The sequence below is a fragment of the Mchenga conophoros genome, linkage group LG16 (assembly GCF_057382185.1).
Source record: "Mchenga conophoros isolate Kocher_MC1m ecotype Shallow Benthic linkage group LG16, M_conophoros_male_GT1.1, whole genome shotgun sequence".
Classification (NCBI taxonomy): domain Eukaryota; kingdom Metazoa; phylum Chordata; class Actinopteri; order Cichliformes; family Cichlidae; genus Mchenga; species Mchenga conophoros.
This window is the reverse complement of record NC_140541.1, coordinates 28125839-28141502: the sequence shown is the minus strand read 5'-3', so window position 1 is coordinate 28141502 and position 15664 is coordinate 28125839. Positions and strand designations below refer to the sequence as shown.

The 15664-nt window shown below is 37.3% G+C and overlaps 1 protein-coding gene across 1 annotated transcript; it reads left to right on the top strand.

Moving 5' to 3' along the window:
* The first annotated feature begins 1442 nt into the window (after positions 1-1442).
* On the top strand, positions 1443-8279 carry stx19 (syntaxin 19). Its single transcript, XM_085249301.1, has 6 exons — positions 1443-1582; positions 3654-3803; positions 4476-4772; positions 4892-5128; positions 6202-6414; positions 7268-8279. Exons 3-6 carry the CDS (start codon positions 4551-4553, stop codon positions 7502-7504), a joined length of 909 nt encoding a protein of 302 aa, XP_085105427.1. The 5' UTR covers positions 1443-1582; positions 3654-3803; positions 4476-4550; the 3' UTR covers positions 7505-8279.
* The last annotated feature ends 7385 nt before the right edge of the window (positions 8280-15664 follow it).

Below are 15664 nucleotides of genomic sequence, written 5' to 3'. Positions count from 1 at the left end.
AGTTTTGTAAGAATACACTTCACACCATACCAAGTTATATATCAAGTTTTTGGCTATTGTCTCTTTTGGAATCACTTTGTTGGTGCAAAAATGCTATATTATGATGGTCAAACTGTGTTATCTTTGGTAAAATGGGTTCTTGGCTAAGTTGTGTGTCATGTATATGATTCCTAGGTCAGTGTTAAATGACTTCACAAACAAACAAAAAGTTACTCCCCTGAAAATGGTCAGATATAAGGACTGGGCTAAAAATAAGCAGCCACTGTCCAAAGAAAACCTTTGAAAAACCTTCAGAAAGGCTGGAGAACTATTGCTCAAGACCACTTAACCAGACCAATTGCAAGCAATATACGTGTTTTGGAAGTAAAATCCGAAGAAATCAAGTAGAGCTTATTAGTCTAGTTTTGGTACTTGCTCTTCCTCTTTTACGTATTTGTTTTTGTATCACAAAAGTAGGAAACATTATGGAAGAGGTCTGTTTTTAATATCCAAGTACTCTGTCCTAATAAACAAAAAAGAAAAAAAAGAGTACTGTAGTACACAGTGCTGTATTATAAGTCCTCTGCCTTTTTTAGTATTTTAGTCTCTTTTGTCCTTTGGTAACATTTTAAAGCTGTCTCAGATGAAGTAAATAAACAAAACAAAACAGGAATATATGGTGAGTCAGTATATCTCATTATTTCTGTTCCTTCTCGCTCATATATAGTTTCCCCATCATTGCTTGACTACCAATCTGAATTCTGAAAAACAGTTGCCACAGTTCTTGAAAAAAGACAGTAATTATGCAACCAGCATCCAAAGTTTCATCTCAAAAAGAGTGAACTCTTGTCCCCACTGAAGTCTTCTCTCATCCTCAAAACTTCTCTCCCCTCTCTTTCTCTGACAGCGCAGATCAAACAGCTTTGCACAGCGTGTTATGCTGCATAGCACAAAGTGACTGTGTCCCTTCTTGTGTTGAAAAGGCTCCTAGGTTTCAGGGAGCTTGTCAGTAGAAATCTGTCAAAAGTACTCAGCTGGGTTTGTTGGACTAATACCCAAAGACCATGAGGGCTTACCCCAGGAATCTGGACACTTCACAAAGAAATTAACTTAGCAAATCAAAAGCTCAACGCCCTAGCTGACACCCTAACCACAGTCCCCTTTGTTTGGTTTTAGCAGTGTACACAATACACTTCTGTTTGCTCTGCTCTATTTTCCTGCCCAGGAGTAAGCCTGAGGGTAGGGTTTGTGTGTTCTCTGTACTCACCATCCTGTCTCTCCCTCTTCACTTGTTTCTGTATGTAAGCAAATAAGCCTCCAGTCTGCGTTCCTATTGGCTTTACCCAGGACTTTCTCTAAAGAAGGGGAGGTCCTTGAAGCCAACTCAACCACACTTCCTCAAAACTTTCCTGTGAGGGTTTGCGAGTGTAACTGTCTTGATAGTGGCATAACTGTTGCAGTGTCGTTCTGATGACCATCCGGTAAATGTAAGGAGATCTAAAGGTGATCTGATATCATCAAAGACTGTTTGTCTTGGACTACATTCCTGGTGTGAAGGGTAATCCTACCAGGCAGCCTATGATGGAAAACTAACAACATTAAGGTAAAATACATATTTCAGATCAAACGATTGTTATAGCCTCAGAACTTTGTTTCTAGAAACATACTATGATTTGTATTTGAAGGGCAAGAAAACGAGACTAAGAGAAAAAGAAGCTGAATGTCCGTGTATGTTCAGTGTGTTTATTTATTAATAGCAAGCACAACTCCAGCTAAAGAAAGAGAAAAAGTTGGACCAACTACTTTATCTGTTACATTGTAAATGAATTCTTTCAAGACCAGCTTACAACATACAATTGTCTGACCTAGGAAAAATAGGCTACAACAATTGAGAACTCCTCCTTCTCTACCTGCATTGAAATAGGAGAATGTCATCAGAAACATAGGAAAGGGAGGAGATGGATGGGTGGAAGGAAAATATTTGCTTCTTTCACAGACCAAAAATGTTTTCACAGAGTGAGACTGAACTCCTTGAATTAAGCTCTATTCTGTTCCAGGTTTTTAGGCTAAACACAGGAGAATGTGCTCTCAAATCCATTGAGCAATTTTTTTAATCGGCTCTTCCATGCGGAGCAGGTGGGGAGAGCAAGAAAGAAAAAGAGAGAGGGAAAGAGTTCACCTCAAACTATACTTGTACATTCTTTGAACTCCTGTGAAGTTTATATAAGTTACAATGCACACTCACACACACATAGGATCTTTCCTGTTTGAAATCTATCCAGAAGTGGGATACTCTGTGATTTGAAACGCTCCATTCCCCCCCCCCACACAATCATGTGCTTGCAAAAGATTATTTTACTGCCTCTAAAACTCAAATCCCTGTGTTGGCTAAAGCATTTTAAAAATGTTGGTATGACCATTTTAATGACAGAAATATGCAGTTGAGTGCACTTCATTGGTCAAAAGCATGTAGAAAATCTAAGTCAGTATCTCATGACTTCAATCAATATGCAGGAAACCAAAAAAAACATCAAATTAAATGCTTTCTTTAACAATGTTTCTTGAGATATTGTTTTAATAAACTTCCAACTAAATAATCAGATGTTTATCCAAGTGACGTTATCTGTTCTCTGAATTATTTAGAATGCGACAACCTGGCGACAACCTTCTCCGTCTTCTGTTTTTGTTGTGTGTAGAGTTAAACACAAACAAGTCAGTTCCCATGGGAAAATGAGCTCAAGTCTGTTTGACTGATTCCACAGATAAACTTTTTCCCTGTTTTTCTTTCTTGTTTTTTATATATACAGTTAAAAATGCTCTGTACTAAGCAGAATCCCAATATGACTCATCATTTATACTCATCAGAACAAATAAAGTCATTACATACATACAGAGTCAACTGCAAGATTACAAGCTTTACCTACAAGTATTCTGTAAATATACTAAGGGAGGGATTTAGGTGGTTAGTGACAGCCTTTGTATGAAAACTTAAGGCCTTACATAATATATATATATATATATATATATATATATATATATATATATATATATATATATATATATATATATATATATATATATATATATATATATATATATATATAATGCATCGATTAAACCACCACTACGTCTAGTTGGTTGGTCAGCAGCTGTTTGTCTGGAACTTCAAGTCCCACAGGATCTTAGCCCTGTTGTTCTCAACCACCTTTGGTGCTGTGTCCCATTGGGAATTGGGGACTTCTAGTCTATATGTAGCACAGATGTTGCTAAACACTGTCTCAACCACTTGATTGTCCTTGTCAGTGTACACTGTCCCAACTTGCGTCTTACATCCTGTTGCATAGTCTTCAACTCGGGTTCTGTCAGCTGTGGCAGACTCCTGCCTCTATAGATCTTGTGCTGCCATGATTAGAGTGTCTTGGTTGTCCTTTAGGCTGGCCTTTTCTAGCCACTAGTAGGATTTCTTGATGTCAGCCACTTTCTCTGTTGATGTATGCAGGGGCTTGGTTGTTCATGATAGTTCCTCCTCCTGTTCCTCGTTGCCATAGCCATCCTCTGAGTAGCTCATCTTGTGGACCATCTTCCTGAATTAACTGTGGATGCTTTGTGTTTCCTCTTGAATTGTGGCTCTGAACCTCACTAATTCTTACCTTCTCTCTTCCCATTGCACTTAGAACTTCAGGCATTGGGTGCAGAACTCCATGCATTTTGAGAAGCCTCACACTTTTCCAATCTGAATGACGCCCCAATGCCCTTGCAGTAGATCCTGCGAGCTAATCGGCTAGTTCACTCCCGGCATACAGCTTGATGTCATCATATGGGAGGTGAGTGAGGGTCAATCCACCCCTGAATCTATGTCCATATTCACTTTTAGTGATGAGCTAAGTTGAGGCTTACACAGAACAAAAGCTGGGATAGCGCAGCCATCTTACAGCAACCTTATTTGTGCTGCCACGTATTCATGAAGTGGTCTTAGTGTCTTCAGACAGTAGGCTTGGATCATATAAGGGCCTAGTGCTGTCTAGCTCTTCACTGCGGATACTCATTGAATGTTCAGAGCACCAGTTATGGATTTTTTTATAGTACAACTAAGAAAGAAAATATTTTTTAAAAATAAAAAATAAAAAATATTATTGTATTTCATATTTTAAAATCATCTAGTATTGACAGAAGTAAAAAGAGCTCATTGCCCATGACCCTATTGTCTCAGCTGTTTCCCTTTAGAATAATTGATACTCAAACCTCTTGATTTAGTGTCATTCTTAAAATTTAGAAACAATCCAGACATGAACTCTAAAAAATATCCATATTAGAAGTACAAAATGTTATTTCGTGCTTTTGGTGAAAAAAAGGGCATAGTCATAGACACTTTTTTTAAACTGATTGACACATTCTAGCTTTACTGTCAGTATTTCATACTTTTGTACTGTATATTTTGTTATTATTTACTACAGTGTGTCAAAATGAATAATTTTTCTTTTATTTATTCTGTTCAGGATTTTCTCATCAGCACTGGCAAGATCTTTACATACTGTAATAACTTATAACTGTGAGAGGAGTGCTTTTTCATAATGAGAGACAGATTGGTGGAGTTGCAGCAGAAGGCTCAAGAGTTATCTGTGGTTGCAACTGAGAATACCAATCCTTTCTCAGTGGAGGATGATGATGACGACTCTGTGGCGTTTGGGGTCATAAAGCCACAAGCTGTGGTGTTTGAGGAGGAGCCAGTCATTCAGGACTTTCTGTCAGAGGTTGAGCATATACAAGATGACATTACAGTGCTGGAAACAGAGGTAAAAATGACTAAACTAGACTTGCATTTAGCATTTGTTTATTTATTTATTACACGATATTTGCAGGATAATACTTACTATGTTATTAACGTGTGTTTCCAAATCTTACCTACAAACAGGTCCTTAAGTTCACTCAACAGCAAAAGACCATGGTGGCAACCATGCGTCGTTTTAGTGTGATGAAAAAAGAGAGCAGCATAACACGAGACATAAAGCTCAGGGCCGAAAGCCTCCACCGTCGTTTAGACAACCTTTCGAAACAGGTCCAGAAAACTATGGAGCAGCAGGGACCTACTGCTGCTTTAACGAGAATACAAAGCTCCCAACATGCAGCACTAATCCGCCGCTTCCAGCAGGTCTGGAGTATATTCTTACTATTTTTTTTTTCTTTTTGATATTTAACTCTTTCTTTCTTTTTTTCTTTCTTTGGTAGATTAGTTTGAAAAGAGTTAAAGTTTCACACACACAAACACACACACACATACACACACACACATATATATATATATATATATATATATATATATATATATATATATAAAACACCCAGCACGCCTGCGGGCGGTTTATCCTTCAAGCTCGGGTCCTCTACCAGAGGCCTGGGAGCTTGAGGGTCCTGCGCAGTATCTTAGCTGTTCCCAGGACTGCGCTCTTCTGGACAGAGATCTCCGATGTTATTCCCGGGATCTGCTGGAGCCACTCGCCTAGCTTGGGAGTCACCGCACCTAGTGCTCCGATTACCACGGGGACCACCGTTACCTTCACCCTCCACATCCTCTCGAGCTCTTCTCTGAGCCCTTGGTATTTCTCCAGCTTCTCGTGTTCCTTCTTCCTGATATTGCTGTCATTCGGAACCGCTACATCGATCACTACGGCCGTCTTCTTCTGTTTGTCTACCACCACTATGTCCGGTTGGTTAGCCACCACCATTTTGTTCGTCTGTATCTGGAAGTCCCACAGGATCTTAGCTCGGTCATTCTCCACCACCCTTGGGGGCATCTCCCATTTTGACCTCGGGACTTCTAGGTTATACTCGGCACAGATGTTCCTGTACACTATGCCGGCCACTTGGTTATGGCGTTCCATGTATGCCTTGCCTGCTAGCATCTTGCACCCCGGCGGAAGGGGCTACATGAATAGGATGCGGGACCTATGGATTCTTCGATATATATATATATACATACATAAATATATGAATACATACATACATACATACATACATACATACATAAATAAATATATACATTTATCTGTATTTGATAACGTGAAAAGAAATGCAGTAAATGCACTGTGAACACTGTGAAAACTGTCACTGCACCGAAGACCATGTTTATGTTTTCTACTGATGATAAAAAACATGGGACTAAAACGCCTCTCATTCTTCATACACTGTCTTCCTCTTATTTCTTTTGGCTGTAATTATTTTCAGGTAATGCGAGAGTATAATGAAGGCCTGCTGACCAAGCAAGAGCGCTGTAAGCACTTCATTATCCGGCAGCTGGAGGTATCAGGAAAACCTGTAACAGAGGAGGAGGTGGATGAGATGGTGGCCACCGGAAATTGGGAGGTGTTCAACGAGAACCTGCTGAATGATGTCAGAATCACGCGGACACAATTATCTGAGATCGAACAGCGACACAAGGTAAGGGAAGCACAAGTAACTCACTGGACCAACACAAAGGTAACAATAGATTCTTGAAGGCACCTAAAACAACCAGCCATTCATGGCAAATAAACTAATTCAGTGTTCTTTATTTGATAGAAATTTGCTCCTTGCTAAAGTTAGATATCCAGTCTGTTCATGCTGTGAATGTGAGAATCTTTAATAACAAAAATTAACAAGAGCGGTTTGAGAATGCATATGAGATAATATATCAATATTCAGCAATGCTAAACAATCCTTTAAAAGGCTCTTGGAAATAGATCTGGATCAACTGTGGAAGCTAATAACATTGAATCTGGCCCAAACCCAACCTCTGGTAAAATTTTCATGCAAATTCATTCGCTTTTTGATTAGCCCTGCTAACAAACAGTCAAACCTAAACAAACACATATCCTCTTTAAGGGAGGTAATAAAAAAGTGCCATTTTTAGCATGTTTTACAAATACACTACATCAGCTGACACAAATGGGTAAAGGAGCAGAAAAGGTTTGTACTGGTTGTTATTCTAGACATTTATCAGAGATTCGTGTAGACCTGGGACACCAGGTGAATAAAATTGACTCCTTGAGAATAGAAAGAAGTAGTGCTCTCTGTCCTAACAAACACCTTTACAGCCAGTGTTGAATACAGAGAGATGTGTTAGTGAAACAGGACATTAATCACTAAGTATATAAAAGTCATGAGAATGTTGAGCATTTTCCCATGCTCAGGTCATGGTCTTCCTCAGCCTGCTCCTTCATTGCGTCTTAAATCTTCTGGTCCTTTCTCCCATCATCTGACTAATGTCTCTCTTACCTGCAGTATTAATCCCACTATCCTTCTCCACCAACAGGAGTTGTTGAGCCTGGAGAACAATATGAAGGAGCTTCGGGACCTCTTCATGGACATTTTCATGCTGGTGGAGGAACAGGGGGTCTTTATTGAACACATTCAGACCAATGTAGAGATGACGCAGGATTACGTGGTTGCATCTAATGAGAAGTTTAAGGCAGCTGCCAGGTATAAGAAGAGGAACCCAATTCGACAGCTTTGCTGTTGCTGCTGCCCTCCATGGCGATGCTGCTTGTAATACATAGAATAATTTGAATCATAGCTTTTTGGAAAACTGATTTTACTTCATTTTACCTGTTGGAAGTAAGTAACACTGGCTTTCAGTACCGCTAAAGTGACAGGAAAGGTACTGAACTTTTGGCTGTTGAACAGAGCAACAGTGAAGACAGATTCAACAGAGCATAGAAACCAATTAGGGGGAATGGGCCAGAATTGGTAGGGGAGGCACCTATTTCATTCAAGAAGGTGTGAAGCGGCTGGTATTAGAAGAGACAGTTCTGTGAGTGCTACTCACCAACACTGTTGCATACTGGAGACCTTCACTGTCATCTGACAGAGGTCGCAAACAAGGGGAGGCCACTGACCACTACATCAGCAAGACTGATATCTCACCGTTTTTCTTTTTTTTTTTCCTTTTGTCCTGCTACACAAACTCTTGATAATGACTTGTGGCTTGTTTTTAATACATTATCTGCACTTTAAAATGTCTTTTCTTTTGAGCACAAACATAAATTTACTTTAAGAGTGGCATTGAGCCATTAGATATTCATTCCAGTCTTGGTCCACATGCTGATGGAAAAAAGTTGTTTTACAATTAGTCATTAGTCTCATTTGCATTTCAAAGTAAGATCATTTTCAGTGAAAGAAAAAAGTAATTAATTTATGCACTTTCACATAGACGTATTCAAATAAAACTTTGAATAATGAGGCTTGATCAAAATATTTCTCCCATAATCACAAAACTGCAGGAAATCATCGAAGCCATTTGTGTAAAAATAAGAGCGAAAATTACATTTGAGGAAATTCATTAAATTCTTTATGTTTTGCATTTTGAGTGTTATCAATTCTTTTTCATTGTTCAGATGAATATTTTGCACCAATATGCATCATTATTAACCAGACTAATACACTACACAAAAGGGAACTGGTTTCAGAAAAGGAACCAAAGTATTACTGGGAATATGTTGACTGAAAAATAGAACCAGCAGACTCACACATGATGATAAGTAATGATCTTCTCTCCCCCATTTACTTAAGTTAACTGTATAATATTAACTAACAATCCCTGCTCATGACAAAGCCAAAAATAAGTGCTGCATTAATTCATTAATTAACTGCTGACCTTCCTCACTGGAACAGCTGAAACTCCTCTTTTTGTCTACAGTGCCAGTGATGTTCCTCAGTGAGTCATTGACCCGTGTTCTTGGGAATCCGGGACAACATACAGGTGAACTAGGTGTGTCAGAGCTAGCCTGGATAATCTGGTTTGTCTACTATCCCAGGATAGTTTCCACATAACAATCCCGCATTACTATAGGAATACTGTGTGTACACATAGCAGTTCACTTCAAACGCATGGTAAGATGACATGCCTTGGTCAAATAGTCTTCTGCTTAACTATATATTTAATTATATATATAGTTATATAGTGTTTATGTAGTGTTTAACAATAATATACATATAGTTAAACACTACAAGTATATTATAATTTTAACTCTAGCTGTAAATTAAGAATAAAATTTGATCAAGAAAATGTTAAAAAGTTACAATAATGACCTTTAAAATTTGTTTAGTAAATTACACATCTTTTTTTACAACATTCAAATGTAAAAAGATGTGTAATTTCCAATTTACTTGTATTATACTGTTCCCTTAGATTTAGAAGGAGAACAGGGTGCGACATGTTTGATAGCTTCTTCTATCTGACTGAAAAAGTATTTTCCTTAATCTAATCTCGCGTGTTGTACATCAGCCTTTCCAATATTAAAAAGACATCTTGAAACCAAGACATTAATGCATGAAATACTTAAATTTAATCGTGTATATCAAATAACAATACACGACAGTGCGTAGTTTACCCTTTTACACTGACATAGTGAGAAAAAATGAGACACTGCTGCAAATTGCAGGGTTACTGAACAGCAACAATGCCATCCAGTGTTCACTAAGATAATTACCAGTTTTTTAAAAAGTTATTACTTAATATGACATGACTGTGTAGTTATGAAAGTGCTGGAACAGCAAATAAACAGCAGACAGTTTTCTCCTAAAAGTGCAGAGATTTATTTTATAAATATTGGTGTGGGACTAGTAACACAAATATTACTCAGATTAGATGAACACTGCAAGGCAGTATCAAGATTCAGCTCAAACCATGATAAATACAAACAGTTGTCAGCAAAGCCTAGGAATAAAACACCTTTTTTTCTTGCATTGGTTCTATAACCAAACTGCAGAAGAATTGTGTTTTTGTGGTCTAAGTAAAAACTGTTCAATTAAAATGCAGATGTAAAATATCTGTGAGATATTTGCCATGACAAATGGAATAACCCCCTTTTGACTCTAAGTTAAATGAATGTATTCACACAGCATCAGTGATTGTGACACTTAAACTTTACTATTGTGAAACTTGTACAGTATCTTATACTACTCTATTACTCTAGTAGCCCATGACAACAGCAGACTGCTTGAGAGCAGTTATCAGTTCATAAATCTATGGACATCTATTCAGACTCACCAGGTTTTACCCAAAAGTCTGTTGTTTTTTCTTCCTCCTAGCAACAACTTGCTTCACATTCAAAAGGTTTCACTCTGTGGGAGCGGCTCTATTCAGCAAATATGTTCAGATGTTGAGAAGTTCCACTGTGGATTTATCTTGTTTACCCCCAACACTCAAGCCCTTATCCAATATTTCATCTGAAACCCTCTAGCCTGGAGCCAATGTAAAGTTTGTTCCTTTTAGCCAAATCAGATTTTCTTAGACAGTCGGTTTGCTTGGACCTGCTCCACCAGGCCTGCTCATACAGCTGTTATGAGAAGTCTGGACCTAAAAGCAAAATGTCCTTACTACCCACTTGTCCAAAGAAGGACACGTTTTTCACTAGTACAGTCTAACATATGAAGCAGCATTTTTGGGGTCCTAACCTCTTAAAGGTTTTTTTTTTTTTAGTTATTTTCAAATACCAGAAAATGCTGATGAAGGATAGGTCATACTTATGGTTTCTCATTTAACCTCCTAGGACCTGGCGTCCACATATGTGGACATCACATTTTTGTTTATTTAGACCCAAATACTCAATTTTGCTCTACAAGGGCCAGATATCCACTTATGAGGACATTATACTACCACTGTTCTATCAAAATTTTAAACGAATATCCTCATTTGTGGCTCTCATTTTTCTTAGAAACAAAAATTGGGTAAAAAAAAATCTGGTAATTTTTTGTTTTTACATTCATCGGGCCTCAATATGCCCAAATATCAAAGAGAAATTAAAAATGCATGCTGCGGAAGAGTTCGGGTCTTAGGAGGTTAATGCTCATGCAGTTCTCAGTGTGGTACATTTGCATGCTACCTATTCATGCTACCTATTTGTCTTTGATGTAAATATATAAAAATTGTGTATGTTTCTGTTCTGTGTCTTATGTACTGTTTGTTTGTATATGTGTCTTTCTTGCTGCTGTTACACCCAAATTTCCCCTTGTGGGACAAGGATTCTTCTTCTTCTTCTGCTTCTTCTTCTTCTTCTTCTTCTTCTTCTTCTTCTTCTTCTTCTTCTTCTTCTTCTTCTTCTTCAATTTAGTACCACATATTCATTGTGAATAACTTTACTCAATTGCCCAACGGCCCATCAGTCACGTCTGATTTAACAATAATGTGAATAGTGTTCATGGGAATTTACAATGCAGATGACTGCTGACAGGGTTGCAGTGACGTCTGTTTGTGGTTATGTACTGTACATATTTCTTCTGTCTGCCCTGTCAGTCACAACATTGATCCCAAAGACTTTCTCCAAATGTCTGTAGAACATCAAAGCAGCCCTCCGGTGAGTAACACCAGCTGTGGTTATAGAGAGCTGACATTACTTTACTGCCTGGTTTTATCACACCCATCAAAATCTGAGCACGGAGATATCAGTGCCCTCAGAAACACATAAATCACAAAGAAACTGCAGTGTCAGAGTGGCACCTCCTTTGGAAATGAGTATGGTTAATAATTTCATAGCAGTGCTGTTTGGTTTCTCTGATCAGAAGGCAATGTCCAGTTTCTGATAAATTTGCACTATTTCTTGACCATATTTTATACCTTTTATGTGTGATGAAAATGAAGTCAGCATTATTGTTGGTTTGAAACAGGGCTGCTTTTAGCCAGTTATCACGATGTACTTGGAAAAATAATAGGTGAGCAACTCGGAAGGTATGTGTTACCTTAGCCCAGAGAAAAGAGCCCATTTCTCAAGGTACAACTTTGCACAATGCCCCAAAAATGCACTAGTTAAACACTAATTCTCTCCATGCATTTCATTGTGTGATTTTTCGTAAGCAGTGTGTGAGCAGTCTGAGGCATCAGATTTAATTCTGTGCGGCAGATGAGTTCGGCTTCAGGGATCTTATGTTACTTGACCGTAATGGGAAGTAGTGAGCAGTGAGCAACTTTGGAAACAGAGTGTATGGTTCATACCCAATCAGTTAAATGGTAATGGTGTTTCCTTTCCTGTTTTCTCTCTCCTTTTTAAACTTTTGATTGGGTGGGAAAGACACACAATGAGCCCCTGTCCATAGCTCTGTCCAAAGCTGTTGCCAGCCTAGGTTTGAAACAGGAAATGAACAATGCTTTGTTTGGCCACTGAGGTGCTCCAGTCTTCTTTAGTCTAATATAGTCTTTATACATGGTTTGCCTCAATCATATTTATAACAAGAGTTGAGGGAAATGTCATAGTGTTCTCACAGAGATATTTTTAGGGTAGGTCAGTCTTCATTAAAAAAATGAAACTGAAATTGTTTGAAAGAACATAATCTTAATATATAATTAAATTTTAAGGATGGGCTCCTGGTTTTCAGGTGACATTTCAGTTTTAGTTCTGGCCATCAACTTTTGATACACATCAAATATGATATAAAAAAAAAAAACCCTGAAAATATCCTAACTGAACCAAAGGAAAATAAAATCATTGGTGCTTTAAAGATTACAACCATTTGTAATAAGTATCAGACAGAGTAGTTATGATCAGTGTTGGTCAAGTTACTTGAAAAAAGTAATCAGTAACTAATTACTGATTACTTCCCCAAAAAGTAATCCCATTACTTTACTGATTACTTATTTTCAAAAGTAATTAATTACTTAGTTACTTAGTTACTTTTTAAAAACACGATTTACAACCTGAAGAGGTGATAAAGCGATAGATCTTTCAGCCCAATTCTACTTTTTCTGCATAATCCATCATACAAAATGTAATCAAATGGAAAAGTCTCTTTTTTTAACTTGTTTTATCAGTTTTAATATTTTAACTTTATGCATCAAGCAAAAATTTCATTATATGCAACATTCTCTGACTTGAATAAATTAGTTTAACATTTAAACCTATTTTCTACACATTCCAGCGCATAAAATAAAATATTTTTTGTGTTTACACTCACTCTTTCAAATATATGCAAGTAAAACACTATTTTCACCTGTAAAGCAGGACTGCAGTAGGCGGAGGTTTACCCTGGTGCAGGTGTGCCGCGGTCAGTTGAAGAATCCGCGAGTTTCTCTGTGAATTTCCCATTACGTCGTTGCGCACTTGGTGCTTGCTTGGAAGTTTAGGGGTTTTTTTCGCTGTAAAAAGAAGTTTTCTTCACACGCACGATGGACGCTAATGTTTTTGTCACTTTTTATGGAATCAAACTCAAAGTAAGGTCAGTACTTCCACGCTTTAAACGCTGCACGCTCATACTCTCTCCCACAATCGATATGTGATCCATTGTTGATCTGCACACAGCTGTTGTCACTAACGGCGCACTCGCTTACGTCACTGTCACTGTCTCGCAAATAATCACAGTTTTAGTAACGCAGTAATGCAGCTTTCCTACGGGAAAGTAACGGTAATCTAATTACCGTTTTTGCAATAGTAATCCCTTACTTTACTCGTTACTTGAAAAAAGTAATCAGATTACAGTAACGCGTTACAAGTAACGCGTTACTGCCCATCTCTGGTTATGATAGTAGTGAGGTACAAAGTTATAAAATCCAAGCAATGGTTTTGTTAATACAGATAGTAGTTAGATAATATAAGAACAGTACTTTACAGGATTGAGATCAGTTATTTTTCAACAAGATCTAGAGAGAATGTATACACAGCAAAATCTCCAGTGTTAATTTAACACTGGAGATTTTGCTGTGTAACAATGTATAGAAGATCAAACCTTCTGTCCATGATAATGATAAAACGTTTTTTTTTTTGTTTAAGTAAAATCAAAGGGCTGTTCTTTCTAGATGCATTTTGTTTATGTTAGATATTTTACATTGACCTTATATTGACTGACATAATATCTATTCCTTCAGAGTCAGTGGCTGCATGAATAGGTATTCAGACACTTTCCTTTCATACCGTGCTATCATTCCTAAAGAGTATAAGCAAGTCCATAATATAATGGATAACGTGAGCCATCTGCTCATGCAATGTCATAATTTGTCATTGCACATTAAAGACTTTTGAGTAGAAAAAACATTATTTCTTAAATCTATTGCTCTGGTAAATATTAGATATAATTGAGAGTGAGAATGTTGGAAGGCCAATAAGACATTAGCCTCTATGTACTTTGTAACTTCGCATAATTTTTGTCACTTTTACACCTCTCAAAAGTTGTTTGTGCTCTTCTTTGTGCGTACTTATTCTAATCTCTTATAATAATTTCTTAAGATGCAAAGGTAAGCTATGGTAGCCCGAGATTTATAAGCCAGCTAATGTCAAAAGTTTACTCTTATATATATTACCAAACATAAGATAAATGTCCCAACTGAAATCTTTTCTCACAGTGATATATGAGCTTCAGTAATAAGAGCTTTGAGAAGGTCAGAACTTGATTTCCTTCTGTGAGCCATCTGTGACGATCCTATGCAGATACAACAAATGGTGATGCTCACATCTGTGTGTATCTGCTGCAGTGGCTTAAAAGATATTTTCATCTTCTTGACAGGTGTGTGGATCGCCACATGTGAAACTTGTGTAAAACAAAGGGAAGCAAGTATAGTACGTGTCACATGGTATCGCTTTTATGGCCACTGTTCTTTGCAGTGATGGGAGAAAGTAAACTGTAACTGTAAATCCACACTGGGATCCTGGCATTGTATCAGCTCCCCAATAAGAGTAATAATGTTTGAAATGGTCGTTGTATGAATGTTTATGCTTGGTTTGATCTTTGTGTATTTTCTGCTCCTCCAGAGATACTCAGCACGCTACACTCAGATTCCTTTGGCTTGGGTTCAATCAAGATTTTTCCTCCAGAATTTTCCTATTCCTCTTGACATATGGCGTTATGATATTGACAGATGTGTGTGATATGGGAAGACGCGAGAAAGCTTTCAGCAGGGGTGACGCATGTTCCAAGCCACAGCTGCAAGTTTGAAAAGAACCTGATGTCACACCGTCATTCAATTCAAGTGAATATAGTAAACTGTCAATCTGCGATGCACTTTTAATGAAAAAATTTAAACCTACACAGTCATCATTTATGAGCGGATCTAGCAAGATTCAGGCAATAAAAGTATTACTAAAACAGCTGTTATTACATTTTTTTAATAATTATAACATTAAAAAAAAACAAAATTTAAATTCACATAACTTCATTTTTGAGATACAAATACATAAAAAGTAAGATATTCAAATTCCTTCTGTATTTAAACATGCAATCAACACATAGCACAAGAACTGTGTAAACAGCATTTACAAACCTACACATATCTGTGGACAATAACACAAAAATCACAACATAACAAACTTATCCAAAAACATGTAAAACGTTTAAATGGTCCTAAGCTATTTTTTTCACAACTCTGTACAACTCTTAAATACATTTAATACAATACAAGCATGTGGTTGCTTCTATGTAGCTATTGAAACTTTGACACGTCTTAATTTTTCAGGTCTTTAGTTGTATACCTTAGTATCATATATAATAATTCAAAGGCCTTCACAGGCTTAAAACAGACTAAGTCATAAAAACCATATGCCTTTTAGTCATATCTGCTGTCTTAAACTTAAACAAACAACAGAACAGACTTGTATACAGCTATCCACCTTGGTATTAAATGTTTACATTTAGCAAATATGATAAATTTCCCAGTTCAGACTCTAATGGGTATGTAGTACTTATGGCTTATTTTTAATTGCTTGTCACTTGATGACTTGGGTCAGAAGTT

What these genes read in the sequence shown, in the direction of transcription:
- stx19 (XM_085249301.1), top strand. Translation starts at nt 4,551, where the DNA reads ATGAGAGACAGATTGGTGGAGTTGCAGCAGAAGGCTCAAGAGTTATCT. An exon ending in TAATCCGCCGCTTCCAGCAG is followed by an intron (nt 5,129 to 6,201) that starts GTCTGGAGTATA and finishes AATTATTTTCAG; the next exon opens with GTAATGCGAGAGTATAATGA. An exon ending in AGATCGAACAGCGACACAAG is followed by an intron (nt 6,415 to 7,267) that starts GTAAGGGAAGCA and finishes CTCCACCAACAG; the next exon opens with GAGTTGTTGAGCCTGGAGAA.